At 40.2% G+C, this 25,427-nt stretch overlaps 1 protein-coding gene across 3 annotated transcripts in view; it reads left to right on the forward strand.

Moving 5' to 3' along the window:
• The first annotated feature begins 2,195 nt into the window (after window positions 1-2,195).
• Window positions 2,196-25,427, forward strand: part of SNX25 (sorting nexin 25) — a 99,751-nt gene continuing 76,519 nt past the window's right edge. The window contains exon 1 of one of the 3 annotated variants that reach the window (XM_019736072.3): window positions 2,196-2,930. In XM_019736072.3, coding sequence (XP_019591631.2) covers window positions 2,559-2,930 — 372 coding nt within the window. In that variant the 5' untranslated portion in view covers window positions 2,196-2,558. The remainder of the gene's footprint in view (window positions 2,931-25,427) is intronic. The other 2 variants (XM_019736070.3, XM_019736071.3) reach the window with 2 other exon arrangements.

A 25,427-nucleotide genomic window follows, 5' to 3' on the forward strand; every position in this document is an offset into this window, starting at 1 on the left:
GTACCAGCTATCCTCACAAAGCAACAAAACTGAACAGTTAAGCATAGAATACAGGTCTTAAGCTCATGGATTTTCTCCTCTGTAGTATGGGATGACTAAATGACAAGAATTTTTAGGAAGCACAATGGCATAGTGATTAAATGCACAGGCTCCAAAGCCAGACCACATGGGATGATTATCAAATCCCAGTACAGATATTTGTTGGCTTTGTAATATTGAGCAAGTATTATACCTTCTCTGCCTTTTGTAGATAGAGAGCATTATCAGGTATTGTGAAGATTAGGTGCAGTCTGTCCAGTGCTTAGAACAGTATCTGGCACATAGTAAGTGTTCAATTAGTTCCATTATTCTCAGCTATGGGTTTAAATTGAAAAATGTATATAAAGCCCCCAGCACACAGACCTTGGCATGTAAATGATCAAGAAATATAGATATGATTGTTGGAAATAACAAGCTACCATGCTTTACTTGAAATAATTTGGATTAGTAGGATACACTTTGAGGAGCCCCAGTGAGAAGAATTTTAATTATTTTAGAGGCAAAAAGGGTTCCTTCAAAAATCAGTTACACTGCTTTATTTTGAAAAGGTGGAGGGGAGGAGAGGGAAGAAAGGCTAAGAACAGGAAAGTAGTAACTTCCTTGGACGGCATCACCTAGGCATGGCAAGGTCGCATCTTGCATAAGACACTCATTATCTTTGTCTTTGATCTTGCAAGGTATAAGAATAGTGTCCCATGAATACTAATTAAAGTCAAAAGCTTTTTAAAAACAACAAATGTAAATACATTTATATAGATGCATAAAATAATTCATTTCTATGCTGTTTCATTAGAGCTAAATTTAGGGATAATTTTTTTAGACCTCTTATTTTCACACTTGAATTTATGCTATTCCAGGAAAATTAATTTTGAAGATATGAATTCATGGGTGGGCTGTATATGTCTATTGATACCAGTATTTCTTTTTTGAATAATAACCTCTTGGATAATACTTTGTTTTAAAAGAATAAATATCCTCTAAATATTTTAGTTTAATTCATATGAATGTTATATTTTTTTCTTTGTTGAAATGACACAGATGATTCCTTATAGAAAAACACTATAGTCATAGTATTTAAAAACAGATTTTAATTCTCATTTTTCTTAACTATGCTTCCTGGGAAGCAGGATATAAGTCAATTTATTGGAAAACAATAGCACTTTCCAACGGTTGACATTCTGCATGATGGTTACATGGAAAGAGTTCTGGGCTTTTGCTTATAAATGTTTTCCATTTCCGTATTTATTTCTCACTGCTTCTCATCCATTTACTTTCCTTTCTTCCCCTTTCCTTTCTTCCCTTTTCTGTTCTGGATTTGCCCTCTCTCTACTCTTATCACACCTCCCCCCACCCCTTTTAAATAATCATTGAAGTCTTTAGAATTCCTTATTTGCTTTAGAATTCCTTTATCCATTAAAAATACATCTGCTTTATTGGTCGTAATAGTAATTGTTGGTATTATCTAGCATATTAGCATCTTCTCAGTAAGCATTATCTGTATATTAACCCTGGGACCATGATAGAAGAGGAAAATAATACTCTAAAAATTGTTTGGACCACTTTCACTTGTGTGGGCAATAGCATTTATACTGAATCGTTGGCAACAAAAATGTAGGGACTTGGAGCGAAAGTGATGATGGTAGCTGATACACTGTCTGGTACCAGTTCCACTTCTTAGGCCTTAGCACATCTAGAAATTGCAGGCTTCATATACTCCCCCACTCCTTCATTTACTCCGTTTGTTTGTCTGATTTCCTTCCCTGCGGCGGCCGGGCGGGAAAGGGAAGATTGTTGGGGGAACTGTTAAAAGTGAGGATCACGTATGGTTGCCTATTTAAATAGCAGGTGAAAACAAGGCAGAATTTGGGGAAGGCTGTAAGCCTGCGAGGAGGTTGTCGGTGATGAGCGGAGAGCGAGGATTAAGGAATCACCTGAGATGGAGAATTACAAATGCTTCTGACACCTTCAGCAAAATTTTCCATCAACAGACGGTGTCCTTGGGGGGACCCGGAGACGCTGGACAGAGTTTTCGCAGCCCTTGGTTTCGCCCTCTCCCTGGTGGGGCAGCGGTGGGTCGGACCCTCCCCCCGCCCCGAGTGGAGGCCGGCCCAGGCGGGCGGAGTCGGGCCCTTCTCAGCTGTCACTCAGAGGGCCGCGGTTGCTCTCCACCCCCAGCCTGACACGCACTTCAGGGCCGCCCCCGCCCCCACCCCGCCTCCGGCTTCGTCCGCTTAAGTCACAACACCGCCGGGCTACCTGGGCGCGCCCGGCCCGGCAGCTGCGGGCCCGGCGCCGGGTGGCGGCGCTGAGGGGTCGCCCAGGGGAACTCAGCGGCGTCTGTTGGAGCCCTCGGTGTGCCGCCGGCGAGGGCATGAGCGCGGACTTCCTCTGCCTCCCGAGCGGCGGCGGTGGCGGGAGCGGCGAGGGGAGGAGGCGCCGCGCAGAGGCCACCGTCCAGGGCAGCGCCGGGGGACAGCAGGGCAGGAGATGTGCCTGTCCTTAGCGGCACAGGAAGCAGCATGCACCCCGATGCCACCGACATCAGCCCCGCGCCGGCCGCGGGAGCCCCTGGTGAGCGGCGGCCGGAGCTCAGAGAGGATGCGGCGGCCCCAAGGGGCCCGCCTGGCGGCGGGAGCTGGCGGGTGCCAGTGGCCGTGGCCGTACTCGCCGCTGTGTCCCTCTCCTACCTGGGGCCCGGCTACTTGCAGGGGGCAGGAGGCGCGGGGCCGTGCACCGTCCTGCTCAGGCTCAGCTTGTACCTGGGCTGCGCCGCGGCCGCCTTCCTGCTGGGGACCCTGTTCTCCCTCGTCTACCGGAGCCCGCGCGCCCCGCCGCCCGACTTCGCCGCCGCCTGGAGACGCCTGGCCGCAGCCGCCCGCCGCCCGCCGTGGGTAAGTACGGGTCTCCTCTCGCCTCGTGTTCTGGGGCCTCGGCCCGGCCCTCCCCGCTTCCGGTGCCAGCTGCCGGATCTCGGAGACCCAGTGGTCGCGGCCGGGCGGTTCCTCTCCAGCCGGGCTCCCCGCCTTGAAGCTGAAAACCCGAGAAAGACGCGGCTGGGGTTGCTCGCCAGGCGGGCGGATATGAGCGCTCCCTCGGCCCCCACGGGGGCCGGGTTCGGGGATCAGTGGGGCTGGACGGTATTAGGGGGTGTAGTCGCTCTACAACCATCCTCGGCCACAACCTTCCTAGTTGAATAAGCATCCCCATTCTTCGATGCTGCTCTGCAGTTGGTGAGGGGAAGAAAGGGGAGCACGGCATTCCCTGTACGCAGGCGCTGCACCCTGTATTAGTTGTTGTAGTTGGTTCTTCCAACCGTTCTCTGTGGGAAACTTGGCTCAGAGAAACTAACTTGACCCAGGTCATTCATCTACCCTCACACCCAAGCCTGTGTTGTGCGCCTTATACCACAACATCCTATCTCCACCATGTTGAGAAGTAACGCAGTCCCAGCCAGTTTTTGTGATTTAGAAAGAGGATGCCAGAAATGACTATAGTGTGCAACAAAAGAAAGCTTTGGTCTGTGATATGGGACAGTAGGGCGGTGCTTAGGAAATATAGGAAAGAACAGTATTTTAGATGACCTCTTCTCTTCCTTAGTGCCAAACCACTACTTTCGCTACCTCCTAGCTTCTGTCTCATAACCCCTTTAAATGAAATCGACTCTGTCACAGCCTGGCACTCACTGCGTGACTGAACGATACTGTCATTAAACTGAAGTTGTCCGAGCACTTTGGGGTAAGGGCAATGGCAGTGGCTCAACTTCGTAAGAACATTTGATAGAGGAGCATTACCCCCTGGGTTTGGTATTTGCTTATGATTCGACTGGCTTACTCCTTTGTAAAAATCATTACACTCTCTTCACCAGGATTACCCTTTCTTGAGTCTGAATGCAGCGCTGAGATAATGGCTGAAGGGTTGTAGGTAAGGCAGTCAGGCATCTTCACTCAATAAGCTGATCAGCAATTCAGTATAACTATTAAGAAAGAGGAACTTCTGTTTTCTAAGTAGTCTCAAAAATGTGTGATATTAATTTTTCTTAAAAACCTTCACTTAGCTGTCCATTTTTTTTCATGTCTAATTTAGCAAGAGTGGATGAGCAGGTGTATTTTTCCTCTTGCTTATTCTCTCCAATGATTAAAAAAAAAGGGTCCCAAGATTTTTACTAGTTAGTTTATTGATCATTGATCAATTATAAATGACATCATTGATCATTATAAATTACGTTGCAATTCTTTAGAGTATTGTAACAAGTATGTATTTGTCGAGTATTTTGTACAAGCCTAGTATTATTCTGGAAGCAGGGATTGAATCAACAAGACACAAGAAAACCCAGCTCTCTGGAGATTATATTCTTATGGGGAATCAGACAATAAACATATGAGATACTTTTGCATAGTGATAAATGCTTATGAAACAAAAAGTGATTAAGAGTTAAGTGGTTAAGAGTGTCTAGTAAGTGGGGACAGGAAGTTTAGAAGGTGAGGTCAGGGTCAAAGCCATAGTATTGCGTGTAGTCCACCTCTTAAGGCCTGGAAGCCTCATGTTGTGGGTTACCACCCTGTTACATGGAAAATACATTCTCCCAAATCTGCCAGCCTTCTTGCACCTCTGGGTAGATGAAACTTGGATTACCATCCAGAAAGATGGTTTAGTAGAGGTATTAGAGAAAATAATACTTTAAAGGTGACAGAAAATGGAGTATATAATCTCTCATGTATACCACCTCAAGATTTCAGGTAATAGAAGAGGTGAGGTACAATCTAAGGAAAGTAGATTATTGATCAGTTTTTTTAGAACTTGGATTCTTACAAAAGCCTTAAGTAGGAAAATACATCAGGAAATTTACTTCCTACGTTATATGTTATTTAGAGTTGTGCATATTATTTACATAAAATTATTTTTTTCTGATAGTACTGGTGCCTTTGGTTGTGTTGTATTTCTGATAATGTGTGTTTAAGTTTTTTTCCCCCCCAAATGTTCTCTTTATGAATGGAAGCATAAATGTGTGGTGTGGTATAAACTATCTCTCAGTTCTGTGTGGGTAGGAGTTGGACCACACAGATTATCTAACATTTGGAGGGCTGTTCAGTAGTGAACCAAATGGTGCCTCTTAAGATACAGTGATTACTGAAGAAATTTTTATTCAGCATGAAGAAAAGAATCCTCATTTATTCTTATACATTTTGGATAATTATAGTGTCAGCTAGGCATGTCCGACACTGGGATCTATTTGTCCTTCCTTCCTTGTTTCCTTCCCTCCTTCCTGCCTTCCTTCCTCTTTTTTTCCTTCTTCCTGGCTTCCTTTTATAGAGGAAAAAATGCGTACATTGTTAAAAGTAGGCAACTGGAGAAGCCTGAACTGAAAGAGAAAAAGTGTTTTCATGTCTAGGAGTGTTCAAATGCTTCTGCATGCTTCACATTGTAGTTATTGGCTGTAAACTCAATGTTGTCCCTTGAACCTAGTAGGAGCTCAAGAAGTGTTTGCTGATGATAATGAAGAAAATTATTTGTTCTTGGTCATTAACTTAGTGCTCCCCCCACCCCCCCAATTAATCTAGTATCTATTGGGCTTCTCTGATGTGCACAGATTTTGATTTTACTTGGGTGGGAATCACCATTGATTAAAATAGTAAAAATAACTTTTATCTCAGGTAGAAAGAATATCCAGTGGTATTTTCAGGTACTAAGGAAACTTGTGTGTAAGGTCAGGAAGGTTGATGCTAAAGTCTAGACAGTTGATATCTGGTCCTCATTTTCGGAAAACTTAGGTTTGGTTGCAGGCACGGAGACGGGAACTGTGATGCTGGGGGCTGGACTTCTCCTTGTTTGATAGTTGTTAGTCCAGCTTTGCTGCGTAAGCTGTTTCCAGGGTTGTAGCTTAGTCTTGTGCCAGGCCAGTTAACTCACCTGGGTCAAGAGCCTCAGATTCACTAGCCACAGTTACTGACTTTAGGCAATAGCAAGAGAAATATGGCAAAAGTGAATCAATAGCTTAGAAAACTTATTTTCATTGCTGGACCAGTATTACAAAGTGCATCTTCATAAAATGGAAAAGGGAAAATTATTTCTTACATTTTGATGATAGGAAGGTAAGAAGGAATAGCTTTTTTAACTGTCAATTTTTCACAGTCTATGGGTTTTCTCTTGTCTTTTACATTGTGTTTTATTAGATACTTCTTTTTTTATTACTTTATTTTATTTTATTGGGGAAAGGGAACAGGACTCTATTGGGGAACAGTGTGTACTTCTAGGATTTTTTCCAAGTCAAGTTGTTGTCCTTTCAAAATCGTAGTTGTGGAGGGCACAGTTCAGCTCCAGGTCCAGTTGCCATTGTTTGTTGCAGGGGGCACAGCCCACCATCCCTAATGGGAGTTGAACCTGGCAACCTTGTGGTTGAGAGGACGCGCTCCAACCAACTGAGCCATCCAGGAGCTCAGTGGCAGCTCAGCTCAAGGTGCCGTGTTCGATCTTAGTTGCAGGGGTAGAGCCCACCATCCCTTGTGGGAGTCTAGGAGTCGAACTGGCAACCTTGTGGTTGAAAGCCCACTGGCCCATGTGGGAATTGAACCGGCAGCCTTGGGCTTTAGGAGCACGGAGCTCCAACCGCCTGAGCCACCGGGCCGGCCCCTATTAGATACTTCTTGATTTATGTCCCATAAGTTCAAAAATAAGTAAGCAATTAGTGAATGAGAATTGGAGGGCTGATACAAGAAAGTCAGGTGCTAGTAGCACATGGGAAACTAAAGTCTACTGCCATCTAGAGAAAAGAATAATGAAAGATTGTTCATAGTTTAGGCAGAGAAGTTCAAGAAGTTCGTCAAATCTAATTAATAAGCATTTACTAAATATCTGCTACATATCTGTTATCCTGATCTTGTCAGATCGGTTTTTGCCTTGTTGCTGAGTGCCAGTGCCAGGCACATAGTAAGCTCTCAGTAGATGGATTTTGCCTGAATGAGGGTTTGAGTTGAGAACAAATTTAAGTATCCCATTGACATTTTTAGATTTGAAATTTCAACCAGTTTCCTAGAGAAGGGTCAGAGCCTTGCAATGGGTGTCACTAAGAGCTTGGATAATTGCTTTCTGTAAGTGTGCATGGCAATGTTTTTAGTGTTGGGAGGATTCAAAGATGAACGAGGTCGTCCCTGTGCCAGCCCTCACAGGCTGAGTAGGTCTGACTGACAGAGAAGACGGGCAGGGCAGATGTTTATAGAGACAGTAAAAACGTTCACACAGCAATCCATGGCGCCAGTTGGCTTGTGTAGGATTTCTAGAATCCCTAAATGAGTTCTTTTACTAATACAAAAGTTCTTTGAGTAAAACAAACTGAATTTAGTTACTTGAGGGAAAAAGGAAAAGAAATAGGAATTAGGGAGACTATACACAGCCTCTTTGTGACTTCCCTTTATTATGCTAATGTGATAAACTAATCCTCAATAATTTGATAATGGATAATGGCATAATATACTTACTGTCCTCAGAATAATTGTTTGCAATTTAACTAGGGGATTTAAGTCATGGTGGCTAGTGGGAAAAATATTTTTGAGGAAGATGACTTTTTGAGAACCCCTTTAATTATATGATCCTATCTAACTCTTGCTGTGGTAAGGTTTGTTTTACTTTAAATTCATACTATTCATAATTTTTAAATGTAATTTTTTACATAGGTTATACAATCACATGGTTTAAAAAAATCAAAGCATATAAAAGGGTATACAGTGAAAAAAGTCTTTCTTCTTTACAGCCACTATTAATAATTGTTTATTCTTGCAGATATATATTGTTCATTCACAAACAAATGCAGATATGTACTCAAAAGGTTTTTGATACCTATCATTTCTTGATATAAACAGTGATTACACATAAAGGAAAATTATTTATTTTCTGTATCGTTATTATGAAGAAACTATTTCTTAAAGTTAGTAAACATAGGATGAAGTTATATATGCATAGTGATAACTTCAAAGAAGATACATGATTAAACCTAGAATATAAAAAAGGCTAATCAAAACTAGCAAATGTATCCTAAGAAAGGCAGAAAGTGTGTGTTTGAATTTAGCAAAACAGTCTGAAGGTAGCACTTACATACTTTCATAATTTGTACAAAAATAAAACAAAGTAAATCAAGCAAACTGTTCTAGGGATGGAGCACATGTACCATGTGGGATTTGAGTTCCCAGTAAGGACGTATATGAATCCTAGGAGCTAGGATTGGAAAGGTAGTTTTGGCCAGGTGTGGAAGTCCTCATTTGAGAGAGTGGAATTGGAGTTCAGTCTGTAGGTATGTCAGCTATTGACATTTTCTGAGCACCAAAGCCATAGCATCAGAGCTGGGCTTTAGAAGTGTTAAATGGAAACTTGTTTGGGATGGACTTGAGAAGAGAAATACCCTGTAGTTGCTATGATAAAAAGTGAGAGTTAATGAAGCTGTGAGAATGGCACAGGAGGGAGTAAATTCAAGAGTGCGTTCCCCAGTCAAGTCCTGTTCCGCTTCTCCAATAAAATCTTTAAAAAAAAAACAAACCAAAAAGAGTGCGTAACATTTTTCATTGGTATTCATTATCATTAATTTTCATTCCAGATAGGTTCAAGAATCTTGTCAAGAGTGCCCTAACATTCTCTTTAAACAAATTCAACCCCAAACCAAAGGGTCCTACTGTGTATTCACAAATGCGAAGATGGAAGTCTCCAAACTTGAACGTTCTACTTGGAGTCTAAATTCTGGTCATTCTCAGGAGGTTTATGTCTGACTCTCTTGAATCTTAAGCCACTTTTGTTTTGAGTGCATGCTGTGATGCTACCCTATGCATTAAATATTGCCCTTTTAAAAATGTCTTAGGTTTCACTTCTCAACCTTATTATTTTTGAGGAAGGAAGTGCCCTAGATTCTTTAAAATGTGTGAGTCCTTGTGGCAGAATGGTGCACACAATTGTGCTAAAAAGGTGAGTCAGCAAGTTTGGTGCTGAGGGCGCAGCCTTTAGAAAATGAGTAGTGTCTCTGGGAGGTTGTCAGAATTAGAATGATGATGGCATACAAACTTGCCAGTTTTATGTATTTATTTTTTTACAATTGCAGCTTTGCTTTTGAAAGAAAACATTTTAAGAACTTGGAACTTAAATTTTTACCTTTCACTGTTAGGTCACTTCCGAACTAGGGTTGGTTGGTAGGTTGAAGATGATGGGTAGGGGTGACGATGACGGGTAGATAGGCAGCTCTTCTCAGAGGCTCCCCGGATGCCCTGAGGCCCAGGGCCTGGGTCTAAGTTACTCATTTCCACATCCTCTGTTAGTCCTGGGGTGTGTGCTTCTATAGTTTCTCCAAACACAGTGGGGCTTTCCAGAAAGCCCAGTGGGTTTGGTTGTATTTTGGTAGGTTTCTCACCTCAGATGCTGCTTTGGGAGAATGTAGTTAGGAGTGTGAGGTGTGCCTGCTCTGTCCTGGGGCTGGCTCGCGCTTAGCAATTACTCCAGGTGCGGGCCAGTCCTGGTATACTCGTATTTTTCAGCTAGCCTGGGGTTTCCATGTGTGAATAGCCACGCGCTGGATGTAAAGAACAGTGAACATGGCAACTCCAAGTAAAATGCCTCTGAGGCCAAGGGAAAAAGAAATTAATTGTGCGTTTTAGGATACGACACATGAACTTATTTAAGTCACTAGGATCTATTCAATTAAGTTTTCAGTTTTAGTGTAAAATACACCTCTTGGAAAATTAGATAAATTTTTACAAATACTCATTTGTAAATTCAAACCTGACTTTCTGTAGTTCTCTCCTACCTATACTCGTATATATGGGTGAATTTACATTAATAGTAGTGAATAAAATTTTAGAGGTGTTTGCTCTTGTCTGCTCATGCAAGACCTCACCTGGCAGTGACCCTAACTCCACACCCCATCCCCCATTTCTACGAGTCCGCGAGCAGGGTCTCATGTACAAGTATTTGTGAATAAGCTCAGTTATATTCTTCCATTTCTGGTGCCTGCAAAGCACTTGAGAGATGCTTCTCTGTTGTAACCACTGCCAGTCTGTGAAAAAGCTCATTTTTTGTTGGGCTACTATTGTCTCAATCCCCTGAAGCTGGATATCTAGGAATGCTTAGTCCTTTTGGGTTTTTTTTCCTGAGCCGAAGCCATAGTATGTGCTCTATAGAAACTGAGAGTGTAGCCTTGTTTCTCTTATTTAGGCATGGTTTAATTTTTTTTTAACCTTGTTATAGAAGTTGAGGAGCTTATGCTCTGTTTACGTCTCCAGGGAAGATAGCCCCTTCCCTTTTGTTTATGGTTCCTCTGTCTACCTGCCTTGGAGCGCACCTGAGGTCAAGCTGGAGCTTTCTCTCCAGCTCCAAAGCTTTCTCTGGTCTCTAACCTTGAGCTCTTACATGCAAGCCGCCTCCCAAAAGGTCTCTTCCTCCTATGTTAGTCCGCTCCTACAGGTAACACCCGAGGGCCGTATGCAGGCTCTGCCCACTTGTTAGACGTGAAATTAACATCTTAAATGTTCCAGAAATGTCAGTGTTTTTTTCCTGATGCAGTTAATTTCTTTTTCCTTTTTTCACATTTTTTTTCCTGTTTCACTAAACCTTTCTGAGGTTTTGAACTTTAGATAAGCTTAGGAAATTGCTTTGTTTTCCAGATTTGAATTTAGGTCATTCTTGGGCTGATATACATACATATATATATATATATATGTATATATATATATATATATATATATACTTTTTTTTTTTTTTTTTCAATGTCATTCTTCGGCCGTCTCACGCTTGAGCCCCCTTCAGTAGCCATCTTCTCACTGAGGATTAGAGATTTATTCCTCAGGCTCAGATCTCTTCTTTTTGGCCCTGAGACTCATTTATTCAACTGCTTAACTTGACATTTCCACTTGGCACTCACAATGGTGCCTGAAACTCAACAAGTCCAACTGTCCCCATTCCTCATGACCAGCGTCCTCCCCATCCGTCTTCCATTGTCCTTACATCAGTGACTGGCACTTCCGAAGATAAGTCCCATTGCCAGAAGCCTACGAGCCTTTGACATCTCCTCCTCACTCCCCGTGTGCAGGCCATCAAGTCCTGTCTTCTTACCTCTGAGTGTCCTGCGTCATCTACTTCTTTCCCACCCAGATGACTGCAGTAGCCTCTCAGCTGGTCTGTCTGCCTCCTTAGTGGCTCCTCCTTCAATTCATTCATTTAAAAATGCAAACCCAATCAGATCCCTCTTCAGCAGCATGTTTAATTAAAACCCATCGGGAGCTTCCTGTTCTTCCTAGTTCTTTAGCCTCATCTCCCGTCATAACTACCTTCACTCCTCGCTTTCTGTCCTCAGTTCTCAAAGTGCCAAGCTCCCAGTCAGTGCGGCTTTCCGATTGCTTCTCTGCCTCGGCAGCCTGCTGCCCCCTTTCCTAGTTAATTTCTCTTCCTCAGACTTCAGTCTTCACTTTTGCGGAGAAGCTTTCCCTCTCTGTCAGCTGTGTATATTCTCACAGCACCATATACCTTTCCTTCACTGTACTGAACACAACTGTAATTTTATACTCACTTGGCTGATTCCTTGTCTTTCTTTTTCTTTAACCCTTGAACTCTGAAGGTAGAAACTCCCCTCTGTATCTTTACCACTTAGCATGATTTAGTAGGTAAGTAATAAATCTTGAGTGAGTAACTGGGAATCAATAGAGCATAGATAGTACGAGAATGGGTTTGGAGTCAGCCAGCTGGCTGTCGGAATTCGGATCTTGACTCTGCCCTATTAGCTCTGTAACTGTGGGCATCTTGCTTAAGATTTCTAAGCCTCAGTCTTCTTAGCTGAAAAATGGAGATAGTAAATTCTTTCAGGGGTTGTTCATAGTATTTGAAACTACAAATACTTAGTACTTATAAAGTGCTTTGAAAATAGAAACTGTTAAATGATAGACTTTACATTTTTACTTTTTAAAAAAACGTTTTATTATAAAATTTAAAAACGCAGATTCAGAAAATAACAAAAAATAAATGTATAGTTGGGTGAATGATTATAAAGAAAATACCCTTCTTATTTCTCAAAACCCCAGGAGCCCCTCTCTCCACCCCAATGTTGGCTCCTCCCGTTCTAAGTAACCCCATCTTGACTTTTTAGTCATCACTTCCTTGCTTGTCATTGTAGTTTTGCCACTCAAATGTGCATCCGTGGACATAATAGTTTATTCTTGCCCATTAAAAAACATGTGTCCCTTCTGTCCTTTTCTTTTCCTTGCAATTTACCTGTGGAAGAAGCTGGAGCATTTGTCCTGTAAGTCTGGGTTTTGCTGATTGCATGTGAATGACTCAGTTCAGCATGTTCCTCTTTCCTTTTACTACTCCTGCAAATGGGCAGCTGCATCGAGAGGCTTGATCAAAATTGTGTTTGATCCTTTTGGCAGGACTATAGGGATGGTCAGTAACCTTTCATTGCGAGGCACATACTATCTGATTGTCTTTCTTTTTGCTACGTCAGGACCTGTTGATGCTCAATACCTAGATCCATTATTTGCTGGGAGTGGCAAAATGGTCATGTTTTAATTGTCATTTATTTTTCATTTATTGGTTTGAATACTTTTTAAAAAGAGACCCTTTCCTCATCTACTATGTGGTTACACAGTGGTACAGTTCGTATAGAAAAGCAGAATAAATGTTAGATTCTTTCCCATTATCAGTTTCCATGATAATGAGTTGGTTTCCCGTTATCCTGTGAAAGTAATCAATTAGTTGTGTGTTTTAAAAATGTGTTGTAAGCTCCTGGATTTAAACAGATTTTGTGAGTTTCAATTAGTTGTAATTATTACCTTTTGAAACTTACATAATTCCATCTTTGGCCAGTGGGAGTCTTTTGCAAGTTGGCTCGAGTCCTTTTGATGTGACCCTACTAGTCTTTGAGAGTTTTCCTGTAACAAGATATTTCAGGTTCATTTTGAGCCTTTTCTGCTTATACCTGGAATTAACCATTTCTCGAAAAAGATCCCTGACTTCTTTTCATGGAAAAGGGTGTTTCAAGACCTTACTCTGCCTCAGCGCTGAGCCGCACAGCCACACCCAGACCCAGCTGTTGAGATTGCACCTGTGCCATTTGTTTGTAAGGTGGGTGGCCGTCCTCCTTTGCTCAGAAATGGCTTGGTTTAGCACTGAAAGTCCCATGCCCTGGGGTGGGGGTGAGGAGGTTGGAGGGGGACTCATTCTAGGTGTTATCGAGGCTCACTGCTGTTTGGTCATTGTTTCTAGGCCTTCCCTATAGAGAGATCTGGAAAAAATATATATGCTTTCTGCCTTTTGCTGATAATAATCTCCCAGTTGTTAGATTTATATACTTTCTATGTCTTCTTAAAGGCAAGTAACACTTATTTTAAACAGTGCTTTGCCGTTTGCTTATCGTAGCCTCTCTGGGTGTTTTTAATGGGTTCAGGGTCATGGCTCTATGGCCTCAGTTTGACTCATTTTACTCTAATCCATGGTTGTTAATACAGTGGATAAATCCGTGTACTACAGGAGTCATACTATGAATGTCACAAAGTGAATGCCTTAGTAAATGTGATAGCTAAACTTAGTATTCATTACACTTACTGTATGCAGGTGCATGTATGTATTACCTAATTTAATTTTTATGTCAGTGAGATAGGGACTGTTAATCTCATTTTATAGATGGGAAAACGGAGGTTTCCAAGGGCTAAATGATGTGTCCAGGCTACATAGCAAGGGCAAGAACTAAGAATTTTACCTAGGTCTCTCTTACTCTGGAGCCTTTACACTTAGCTATTTATTACCCCGTTAATTACTAAAGATTATTCTGGCCTGATACAGGTTTTAAAAAAACTCGAGACTCTTTGGGATAGTTCTAGGAGCTGTTTAGGAATTTGTCACTTTAGAGGTCTCAGAATAAATTAGGATTTTGTCACAACTGCCCCTTCTATACACATGACAATCATTACTAATCAAGTGTTTTATTTTCCTGCTGAATGTGGGCGAGGCACTCAGAATCCCTTTCAGTATAGCATTCCAAGCAGCCACTAAAAATTTACTAGAATTGGCACATAACATTAATGCCATCTGCCATTCTGAGTGACTGGCAGGGATCCCTTGGACTCCCGTAGCACTTTTTCTGTGCCTGTATTACCCTGTCATTGCTTTACTGTGTCACAGTAGTCAGTCACGTACTCTTTTCAGCTGCTCTGGTAAAAATCAAGTTTTCTAAACTATAATCTACAAATTCTTAATTCTGGGAGTTGTTTTTAGGTACATTGCAAAAACAGAACAGGAAGGATGACAGACTAGTTTGGTGGTCACATAAATTTGAAAAACTAAGTTCTTGAAGCTTTACAATGTGCATTACTATATTAACATTCTGAGAAATCCTATAGTAAAGGAACCTGTTTAACTGTTTTTTAATCCCTTGTTTTCTAAACACGGCTGATCCCTGTATCCCCCTCCTTTTCTTAAAACAATTAGGAGATTTATTATATTAAATAATACATAACTCAGAGGTAGGACAAGCCCAGGGGTCGGGTAGGTTCCATGAGGGGAGCATCAAGCCTTCAGCCCCAGTTCTCTGTATTTTCTTAGCCCCCCCACCCTGCTGTGAGTGGTATTAACTCCCAGGCTATCAGCCACAGGACCTGCAGCAATCTCAGGCACCACGGCTACACAGGATGATACCCAGACGAGGTAAGTCCCCTTTTGAAACAAGGAAATTGCTCTGGCAGTGTTCCAGAGGTTTGGAATGAAGGCCTTGATCTTATTGGCCAGGCTTGGACAGTTACCCATTCCTAACCAATTGTTGGCAGGGCGCAGGATTTCTGTGATTGGCCTAGGAGCTATCATTTAGAGAGGAAGGAAGCAGTGGAGTCAAAACAATGAACATTTCACTTCACATCACAGGTCTTCATGCCTCTAGGGCTAACCTCTCTATTTAGCTTGTCTTTCACACTTTCGTTTACCTCTGTGTGGTGTGTGCATGCACCCATGTGCCCCTGGAAAGACCTTTGACTCATTTCTACACATTCAGTTCTCCCTGTAAAAGGTCCAGTTCAATTGCCCTTCCATCCAGTCAGTTTAATCATGTTCTTCATTTCTGCTCAATAAACATTTTTTTGAGTCTAGGTTAATTTCATGTTTCTGGCTTGAGTAGTTGAATAGACACAGGTCCCATTTGTGCGGGTTTGGGATGGTGGAAGATAATGAGGTAAGTTCTGGGCATGTAGATTTTGACATACCTGTGGATATGTTCACCTTGCAGTTAGATACTCAGGTCTGCAAATTGAGGGAGAGATCAGGGTGAAACTAGTAGATTCGTTGGTGGTCCATGTACATGCGGTATGAAAACTATAGGGTTGATGAGACTGCTGAGGATAGCCTGGAATGGTGGAAAAGCTGTGAGCCGAGGGGCAGGCAGAGAGGAGCCCACCGAGGTGTGTGAGAGAAAACAGTCCGGGACCGTGAACAGGAGGGAAAAGCCCAGAGAAGCAGGGAATCGATGCTAGCAGTGTCCCAAAGAAGGGAGAGGTCCCAAAGGAGGACCGGGACATGTCCACTGGCTCTGACAAGTTGGAGGTCTTTGGAGACCGGTGCCAGTACTGTTTGGGGAAGTGAGGGTGGACCTGGGGCCAGAAATGATGCTGTCTTTGGTGATGCATGAGTGAGAGGTGAGGAAGCAGAGGCAGAGTGTGGGCTGTGCTCCAGAAGATTGGCTGGGATGGAAAGGAGCGAAGGCAGCATTTACAGGATAGTGTGGCGTGTGTGTTCTGGGCATCTTTTGTTGGTGTTGAGAGAGATTTAAGCACATTTCTAGGTTAAAGGGAAACATTGAAAAGCAGAGAGGAAGGGCCTGAAAATTTCAGAGATAGAGAATGAGTGATAGTGCAGTGTCCGGACAGACAGGATCCGAGCACAGGAGGAAGGATTAGGCTAGAGATTGGTGGGAAAGGTCAGAAAAGGGGAGCACATAGAGAGAACTTGGCAGGAGGTTGCCAGGGAATTAAAATATTTTAAGCTGGATAGCCTCAACTTTCTTGGTAAGGAGGAGGCAAAACTAATTGCTAATGGTGAGGAGAATGACGTGCATAGAGGGTAATTTTAAGAGAGGTGGTAAAAGGTTTGGAACAAATTATTGGAAAGAATAGCAGCAAAAACATTTATTGAGCCTCCTATGCTAAGTGCTTTACGTTCCCAGTGCTTTACGTTCTCATTTAATCCTCATGGTGACCTCATGAGATAGTTACTATTATCATTTTATGGATCAGGAAACAGTTTTAAAGAGAAGTGACTTGCCAAAGGTGAAAGAGGTAATGAATGAGGGATCCAGGCCTTTTCTGTTTCTGACGCTGGAGCCACCCTCTTAAATCCTGGTGTTCTGCTACACAAAGGAGAGGAAGTGTAGCAAAGGTAAGTGGGCGGATTGTTTTCAAGTTAAGGGCACTTGTGGGTTGGAGGCCAGGAGAATGTGATGACATCCATTGGCATGGATATGCCATTTTTGTAGGAGGAACAGTCAGCTCCTGAGGTGCAGCCCTGGAGAAGACAGGCTGTGGGCATGGTATGACAAGCTCAGGGTGCAGGAGTGCTTGATGAGAGTTGCTCAGGTGTCAACTAAGTCAGGAAGGAACTGAGGCCAGGAGGGAGCTGAGGGCTTAGAGAAAAGGGAGGACCAAAGGCATTGGATGTCTCCTAACTGTCATGCAAATGCCTGCGGTGTGGCCATGAGAATGGGGGATTGAAGTGGAGCGGAGGTGATAGTCGCTGGAGTTGAGGTCAGGGCACTTGTGAGTATAATCCTGATATTCCATGTTGTACATCTTCCTATTTCTGTCTTGACTGAAGGAATTGCCTCCAGAAGTTCTCCAGTAAAATGCTGCCAGAGAAGGAAGATTGCATTAAGCATTGTGAAATCAGAGGCCGGGGGTGGGTAGAGCAGAGTTGCTGTCTCTGGACTGACTATTTTGCCCAAGGCCAGGTCGTTAAGGGCATTTGCTTGTAACTGTACTCAGGGGCAATTTTACCAATTAAATGCAATAGAAGTCAGGTATCAGGAAATAGAATGGATGTTTTTCTTCTTTAGAGGAGTGTTTTAGCCAAGTTAAATTTCCAAGAATGGTTTTGTTCAGTGCCTGTATACTGTGTAGTTAGACCATTCCAGGAATACAAATAATTTTTGATTCAAGCACTATATTTAAAACTACTTCTCATTAATATAACTGATTTTCCTTGCCTTTTAAAGTGAGTGATGATTTGGTAATATTGTGGAATAGAAATTCTACACAGAAAGAGTTTATACTACCTCCTTTCTTTATGAGACTACAAATGAAGCATTATAATTATTTCAGTTAACTAAGCAAAGTCGAAGTTAGGAATGAATCTTTTGTGATTCTGCTCCCAATCTACATAAAATGATTGCTATACTCTTACATTAAAGTACGTCTTCTGAATAATAAAACACTTCTAAATTTTTTTTCAGGTGTCATATTTTGTCGTAACAACCACTTAACAGTGTCTCTCAAAGTGTGATGTAAGGGTCCATAAATACTTTAGGGAGTTTTGTTAAAAATACTTATCCCAAAGACACATCTTAATGAATGAAGAATCTCGTGGGATAGGATCTAGAAACATGCCTTTGAACAAATACCCCAAGTGATTCTTGGAAACTGAGTAGTGTGTTTTCAAGCAATGGTTTGGGGCTTCCTACTGTCAATAAGGACCACTTCTGTACTCACTATGTTTATATATCTACATGCTCGAGTATGCATTTCTCCATCCTCTCTACTCAGAGGTAGATGGCTGCTGCACAGTGGCCTATCTTTATTTAATACCATGTTTCTTGAAAGAGGAGGTTTTAGTCTTTGAATTTCAATACATTTATTTTAGATAGAAATGGAAGAAATAATTTTTATGATCTAGATCTAGTCTGGAGCAGATAACTTTTACTCACCAGTTAGACGGGATGTAAAAGTCAGCCTCTTTGAGTTCATTCAGTTGAATTGTACTTTCAATTTTAGGCAACTAGTATTTTTATGGCAATGATTCATCTCATACATCTGAATATTTTGTACATGTATATTATTTGGGCCACTCTGCCTGGAGCTCATCTTTTTGCTTCAACGGAACTATGGAAGTAGAGAGCCCATTGAATCAAATTGCCAATGTAATATTTTTTCTAACAAGGTACTAAATATTTTATCACCAGTTTTTATTTAAAAATCAGTCAACAAATTAATTAGGAATGGTATTATGGTATTCCAGGAGAGTAATGGAGTAAAAAACAAAACAAAACAAACCCCAAAACCTGTGATTGGTTTCACTACTCAAGATCTCTGAAAAAAGCCATTCTGTGTGCCTCATCTAGGTGTTGAATTACATGAAAGCTTTGAAGCAGAGGCAACAACTCCTGCTCCTTTATCATTTATATTCAGTGGCTTCACTGAGAACTCTTAGGAAATGAGAACAATTTTTGTTGTGTACTTCAATGTGTGTGAACTTCAAAATACTTATGAAATGATCTCATGAATTGATTATATATTTGAGTAACTTTTCTTCCATGACCTACCTGGACTAGAGAGCAAAATGTAGAGAAGATACCAGAATAGGAAGACTAATACAATTCCTAAAGATGGCCTCCCACAGTGGTATGGCTCATTAGTTACTCATTTATGAGCTTCTGTCAAGAATAGATTAAGTCTGGTGAGCACAGAGAATGTAATTTATTCAGCTTTGTCTCTCTAGTACCCAACTAAGTGGCAGACACACAGAGTTCTCAGTCAATGTTAGATTGAATGAATTGATGGAGATGTGATTTGTCTCGTGGATTTCCCTTATGAACTCAAAATTACAATGGAAGCCAGTGATAAAATGGTTACGAAATTTTTATTACATGAACCTTTTCAGGAATGCAGAAAGCTAATGTCAGTTTTCAATTGTCCTTCCTCAGCCAATTTGCTTTCTTCATTCTTCTCTTCCAGCCCTCGTAGCTGTTCTAAACTTGCCGATTTAGGGCAACTACTATCTGTCTGTGTACTGTCAAGTGCATGTTATCATTTCAGTTTCCAAATGTATGTCTCATTTTACATGTACTTAAATTTCTCTTGTCAGCCAGTGGAGTGTGTTTTCTAAGGCTCTTCAGATTTGAGTCCTTGGCATTAGAAATAAAACACATTTTTCTTCCCATTAGTCTAATTCTTCCAACTGGATGGAAAAACAATCCTAAGTATACCTCAAAAGCCTACCTCTGTTGATCAGTTAATAGAGATTTTGCCTTTGCGTTAATATTCATTTTTCTCTTGGAAAGCAGATTAGTAACCAAGAAACATTGCTAAAGGAGTCTGCTTGTGACAGTAAAATCTGAAAGCATGAAAGGTCATGATACTAATCACATGTAATATAACTATAATCATTCTTTGGGAAGGAAATTAGCATGGCTAAAAATTTAGACTATGACTTTTGGAACCATAATAACCTATATTTGTAAACTACTTTATAATTTTAAAAGTATTTTGACATGCGTTATCCTTTTTTTTTTTAAATTTATTGGGGTGACAATTGTTAGTAAAATTACATAGATTTCAGGAGTGCAATTCTGTATTACATCATCTATAAATCCCATTGTGTGTTCACCACCCAGAGTCAGTTCTCCTTCCATCACTGCGTTATCCTTCTTTAAATGCATAACCTTTTTAATATTAATAGGGTAGATATTATTTAAATTGAATTGAATGTCAGAGAGGTGAACGTGTTCGTTGTAACTTAGCAAGAAAATGGCAAAGAAATCAACTTAGAGCCTATTTTCACCTGGGTCTGAATTGAGTGCTCTTGCCACTAAAATGTGGTATCATATGCTTTTGCCATAGTAATAATAGGGGGATTGTGCCCCAACAAAAAGCACATTTAAATATCATATTTGTTCAGAGAAAAGATGATATCATACCCCTTCATAGGATCTCGTCTCGGGATCCGTCCTGACTGATGATCATATTTAACTATAGAAATATAAACAGAACCTTGATTCCTACGTTTGATGCATGTAGGCAGGGTTGGCCTGTAGCCTGAATACAATTCTTTGATAAATGGTGCAATAAGCTACAGGAGCTGCTGATAATCCAATCTATCTTGTGCCAAGTCATTTTAGTAAAATCATAATAGGGATTTATACTTCTGGAGGCCAGTTTGGCTTGACTTTACTGCCTAAGTATCCCTTGGGGTAGAGAAGGCCTTGACCTGCCCCTGCCTCTTGTGTTTATTACGCATTTCCTTATCTGGAAATACCGAGCAGTGCTGAGCTCTTAAGGTTTATAGTTTAGGGTTGGTTGGAGAGGCTGGAAAGTGATTTTTCCAGTTCACCTTGCATAGTTTGTGCTTCAGAGCTTCCTCTATGCCCTCCACCCCCATGTTGTTCCTTTCGTTTCTTAGACGATAGAAGACTCCTTGAAGCACAACGAAATTCTTGAGACATGCAGTCCTTTGAGTGAAGTTGAAGTCCCAGTCGAACCATAAATGTCATAAATACAGTATTTTTAAAAAACAGTTTTGGTGGTACTACTTTCATAGAAATGAAAATATTTTTCATTTAAAATAGAGGAAAATGTCAGGGACAACATGTACGGTAATAAGAGAATAAATTGTGGTATAGGTCATTTAAAACAATGTATTCCAAATATTTTGTTACATATTAGATGCTCATGATGTAATATTGAGTGTAAAAAGCCATATGCAGAACTGGGTGAATACTATGATTTTAATTTCTTTAAAAAAGTATGAAAATTATAAAAAGTACCAATAATAATTTATAATTATTATTGTGTTGCCAGGCATTGTTGTAAGTGCTTCATGTGTATTAACTCAATGCTCATCAATCCTAAGAGGTACTGTTGTTACCTTTATTTTACCGATGAGGAAATTGAGGTACAGAAAAGTTGTCCAAAGTTACATAGTTTAAGTGTTGGAATCACTGAGTGGGAGGAAATACACCAAAATATCAGTAATGATTATCTCTGGATGATGGTATTATAGGTTTAATTTTTTTTCCTCACTAGATTACCAGTTTATTATAAAAGGCAGTAACTCAGGAAGAGCCAGATGGAAGAGAGGTATCGGCCAAGGTATCGGGAAAGGGCACCGAGTTTCCATGCCCTCTGAGCTGGCCACTCTCCTCCATGTGTTCACCCACCTCGAAACGTTCTGAACCCCATCCTTCTGGGTTTTAAAGAAGGTTTCGTTAAAAGTCATGATTAAAACATTGGCCATTGGACATTTCAATTTAATTCTTTATAATAGAGAATGTGTCTCTGCTCTTTATGTAATTGGAAATAGCATTTTAAAAATAAAAGCATGTTTGGAATCTAGAAAAAAAAACAATATGAGAACATTTGTTTGTAGGTCTGAATTTTAAAAAATAGCTTCTCTTTCTTATGTCTAAACTAGAAATTATATTTGATCAAGTGGGGGAAAAATTATGACACAAATACCACAATTCTATCAGTACAATCTCCCTAAATGATACCCACTCAGTGTATGTGTTTGACAATATTCTTTTGTCAATAAGGAAGCCTTTTTCAGTTCATTGTTAAACATTATAAAGCATCATCTAGGACTTTGGCTTCTGATTAAATCAGGTTTTGTTTGAATACTTAAGTAATAAAAGTATAAAACCTTTCAGTTTTATATCCCACATATGAGTGAAGTCATATGGTTCTCAACTTTTTCTGACTTACTTCACTTAGTATAATCATCTCAGGATCAATCCATGTTGTTGCAAATGGCAGTATTTCATCTTTTCTTACGGCAGAGTAATATTCCATTGTGTATATATTAAAAAAATATATAAAGGCACATACACAGTAGGACATCTCCAGGAAATATATACTTTCTTCTCTGTAAAGTAGGGCCTCAAAAGCAAAAATATTTCAAGAACAATATGTTCTGTTATGTTGTATTACTCCGGTTGCTTAACTTTTCAACCCTTCCTTCTTACTTTCATTTCCGCCATTCCTTTCCCTTCGGAAAATCAGCCAGCCAACCAACCCATTAGCCTTGACTTGGTAAAATTTGGTGTTTTATTAGTGATACTAGCTATTCTTGGCTACAACATGCTGGGCATTCTGCTAAGTGCTTTGTGTGAGCCAGCAATTATGGACTAGAGGCCCCTCGTTTGAATGTGGCTCATGGTTTGGCCCACATAGTACAAGCCCACAATTTGGAGTAAAATTTAATTATTTGTGGATATCATCTAAAATTCTTCCTTTTTTTATTGAAAGGAATTGGAACACGTAGCAGTATAGCAGTAGCAACCCCCTTCAACTCATTTATATTCCTTCCCAGGTTCCTGTTGTCTTTTTTCTTTTTTGGACCCCTGATGTTAGTTATTTAGTCCTCTGAAGTGTTATAAACCCACCGAAGCTAGAGAGGGAAGTGGCTGGGTCAAGGATCTACCATTAGTGAAAAGTCCTATTGGACTTGGGAGCCGGTGTTCTTCCCGCTCTGCCTTGCTTCCCTTACAGCTCTGTAACATGGCTACTCAGCTTTCATGTTGGGCGTGACTTACTGCTTATGTCACCATCTTACTCAAATGAGATGCATTTCATGATTCTTAGTCCCTTTTTATATTCCTGAAGAAGAATATTTGTGATTCCTCTAGTTCTTTGGTTTTAAATAAATTATTTTTTGAGCTTGAAACAGAACGTGATTGGTTGGAAAGGAGCCATGATTTTGAGAATAACATAGTTTAAGAACAAGAGTATTAGTCATGGGAACCCAGTAGATGGTTAGCTACTGAGAGTGTTTGGAAGGACTTGGCCATATAACAGCTCCACGTGATTCAGGGTGGTGATTGGGTGTTTGTGTTAGTGTTTGTTTTCCTGAGATAAATCACTATTTCAGTAGCTTTACAGGAAATTATTTTGTACCCATCTTCCTTCAGCTCTGTACAACTGTTTTTCTTTTTAAAATAAACCAAAATACATTTAAAAAATTTTAAGTGTATAAGTATATAATGAAGGAGAGAGGCACTGTTTATTTGAGTAGCCCAGATAATGGGCATGCAAGGAATGACAAGTCTGGGCTGGCTGTCCTAGCCCCATCTGTGCTGCCACAGGAAGCAACACGGTGAGCAATGTCATATTTATAAACAGTGGACAATGAGGTATGTCTTGGCCGGATTCCAGACAGTTCCTGGTGGTTTAGTTGCTAATGGTGTCAGAGTACCCAGGTCTCTGCATGGATTCTCTTAGGGTGTCCCTCGGGAGAGGGCGTCTTTTGCTCTGACAAAGACAATTTGAGTGTGTTACAGCTATAGACTAAAAGCTGATACTCAGGAATAAACAGAAAGCTGAGATGTACTCAGGAAAGGGCTTATTGATATGGCGTCTATTCTGTGACACTGAGGATCTAGTAGTTACAGACATGGATTAGAAAAAAGCTTGCAGGTTTTGCCTGGTTTTGGAAAACATTTTTAAAATGAACAATTATATGTTGAGACCTCTCATTTTTCTCTTTTCAGAGAACTCACTAAATGATTAAAAATGTTCTCGACAAGTTGGTTTTAAGCTGGGTTTAAATCTTAACATGAAGACAGGTTTCATTTATTTTAATTAAATTAAAAAATAAGGCGTATGTTTTTACATGTGAAGGAGTAGTGGTTCACCAAAAGCTTTTATGAGTGAATAGTGTGATATGAATACTATACACTTAAAACAAGAGCTCGCTGGGTAGTTTCCATTTGAAGTCCTAATTTTTGGATTAGGATGTTAAAGATTTCTGTCACTTATCCTTTGTGACAGTAGGAAATGCACACACACTTTTCTTTCATCTTTCCTAAAACCAGCATTTTAGGAAGGTTATTATGTTCGTGCAGAGAGGGGAACTTAGCATTTGCCTTAAAAAGAACAAGTCTTCTGGAGAAGTCTCTGCCATGTGAAGTTTCTTTTTTTAAACCTACAAATAAAAGGAGAATGAAGACAATTTTTGCTCACTGTCCTCTGTGCCACAGACTCTTACTCACATTTTACATTTGCTTTAGCTAGCTAGGTTGTTCCCTTTCCCCTTTCCTTCCGCCCTGTCTCTCTTTTTCTTCCTTCCTTTCTTTTCTTTACTTTCTCTCCTTCCTTCCTTTTTTTTTTCTTTCCCACCTTGGGATAATGATTGTTAAACTACATCTTTATGATCGGAAAGAAATAAAGTATGTAGTGACTAACTTAAACTCATGTAATAATTTAGACAATGAGGTTCTGGCTCCATAAATATTAAATCATTGAAAAAGTAATTTCCTTGCTTATTTACCCAGTTGTTTTTGGCCTATGATGTTTTATGTTATCTTCCTGTTCTCCTTACTTACAGACTCCATTAGGCTGTGGGACAGGATAAGGGATGAAGAACGTTTTTCTTTTTAATAAGGGCCAGTGACCCCTTGGGGTGGTTGGATGAGGAAATCCAAAACCAGACTGGAAAATAAGATTGAAAAAATAATAGGAGTTTTATTTAAAGAGCCCAAATGGAAAACGTTATTCTCATCAACTTTTAAAGAGAGTAAAGGCCTTATATGTGCTACATCTAAATATGAAGCAGAAAGAGAAAATAAATAATGTAGATGATGGCAAGTAGTAGTAGTAGAGTCGTGAATAGGGAGACAAAACGGTAAAAAGTAAGAATAAAATAATTAAGTTTGGACAGAAATTGTAAAGATAGACACATAAGCACAGAACATGCTTAAATATGCATGTGCGGCCTGTCACTCACATTCAAACCTGCTTCTCTACCAGCTCTTAAAGACAATTTCCATTTTAAGAATCCAAATTTTAGAACTTCTCAAATAAATGTTGTTTGGCTTTGGTTTTATCATTCGATTAGTGTTGCACCCTAAAACTACCATACCTATATTTGGGAGACTGTATCAGACATTTATTTGCCAAAAGCTTGAGGAGTTGTGATTAAAATTATCAGTGTAGCACTCTAAAAGTATTAATTCAATTTAAAAAATTTCTAAAAAACCCCTATAAATTGTTTAAATATCTGCCTGGTGTGCTAAAACAGCATTAGAATTTTAAAATTCCTCTCATTTCCTCAATTTTTTCTTTCTCAAACAAATTTAAAAATTATAATAAAATGTACTGACCATTTAATTTTATAGCAGACTACCCAGAGACTAGAAAATAGTTTTAAATGGCAGAGAATGTATTTCTTTTATGCATTAGTTTTTTCTATAGGATTATAATTATAAGGTTTTTAAAAATATTCCTTGGGAAATTGTTGAATGTTGTATGTTAATTTGTAGCATACAGGAATTTTTATATGAGTACAACATGTACATCTTAAGGCCTTTAAAAATATTTCAGCCTAAGAATCTTGGTGGGTTGTTTTTTGTTTTTTAATAACAGTGATCACGAAAACGGATGACAACTATTGGCACTCGACCCAAC

Source organism: Rhinolophus sinicus, chromosome 16 (assembly GCF_057876585.1).
Source record: "Rhinolophus sinicus isolate RSI-liver-muscle chromosome 16, RSI-T2T, whole genome shotgun sequence".
Taxonomy (NCBI): domain Eukaryota; kingdom Metazoa; phylum Chordata; class Mammalia; order Chiroptera; family Rhinolophidae; genus Rhinolophus; species Rhinolophus sinicus.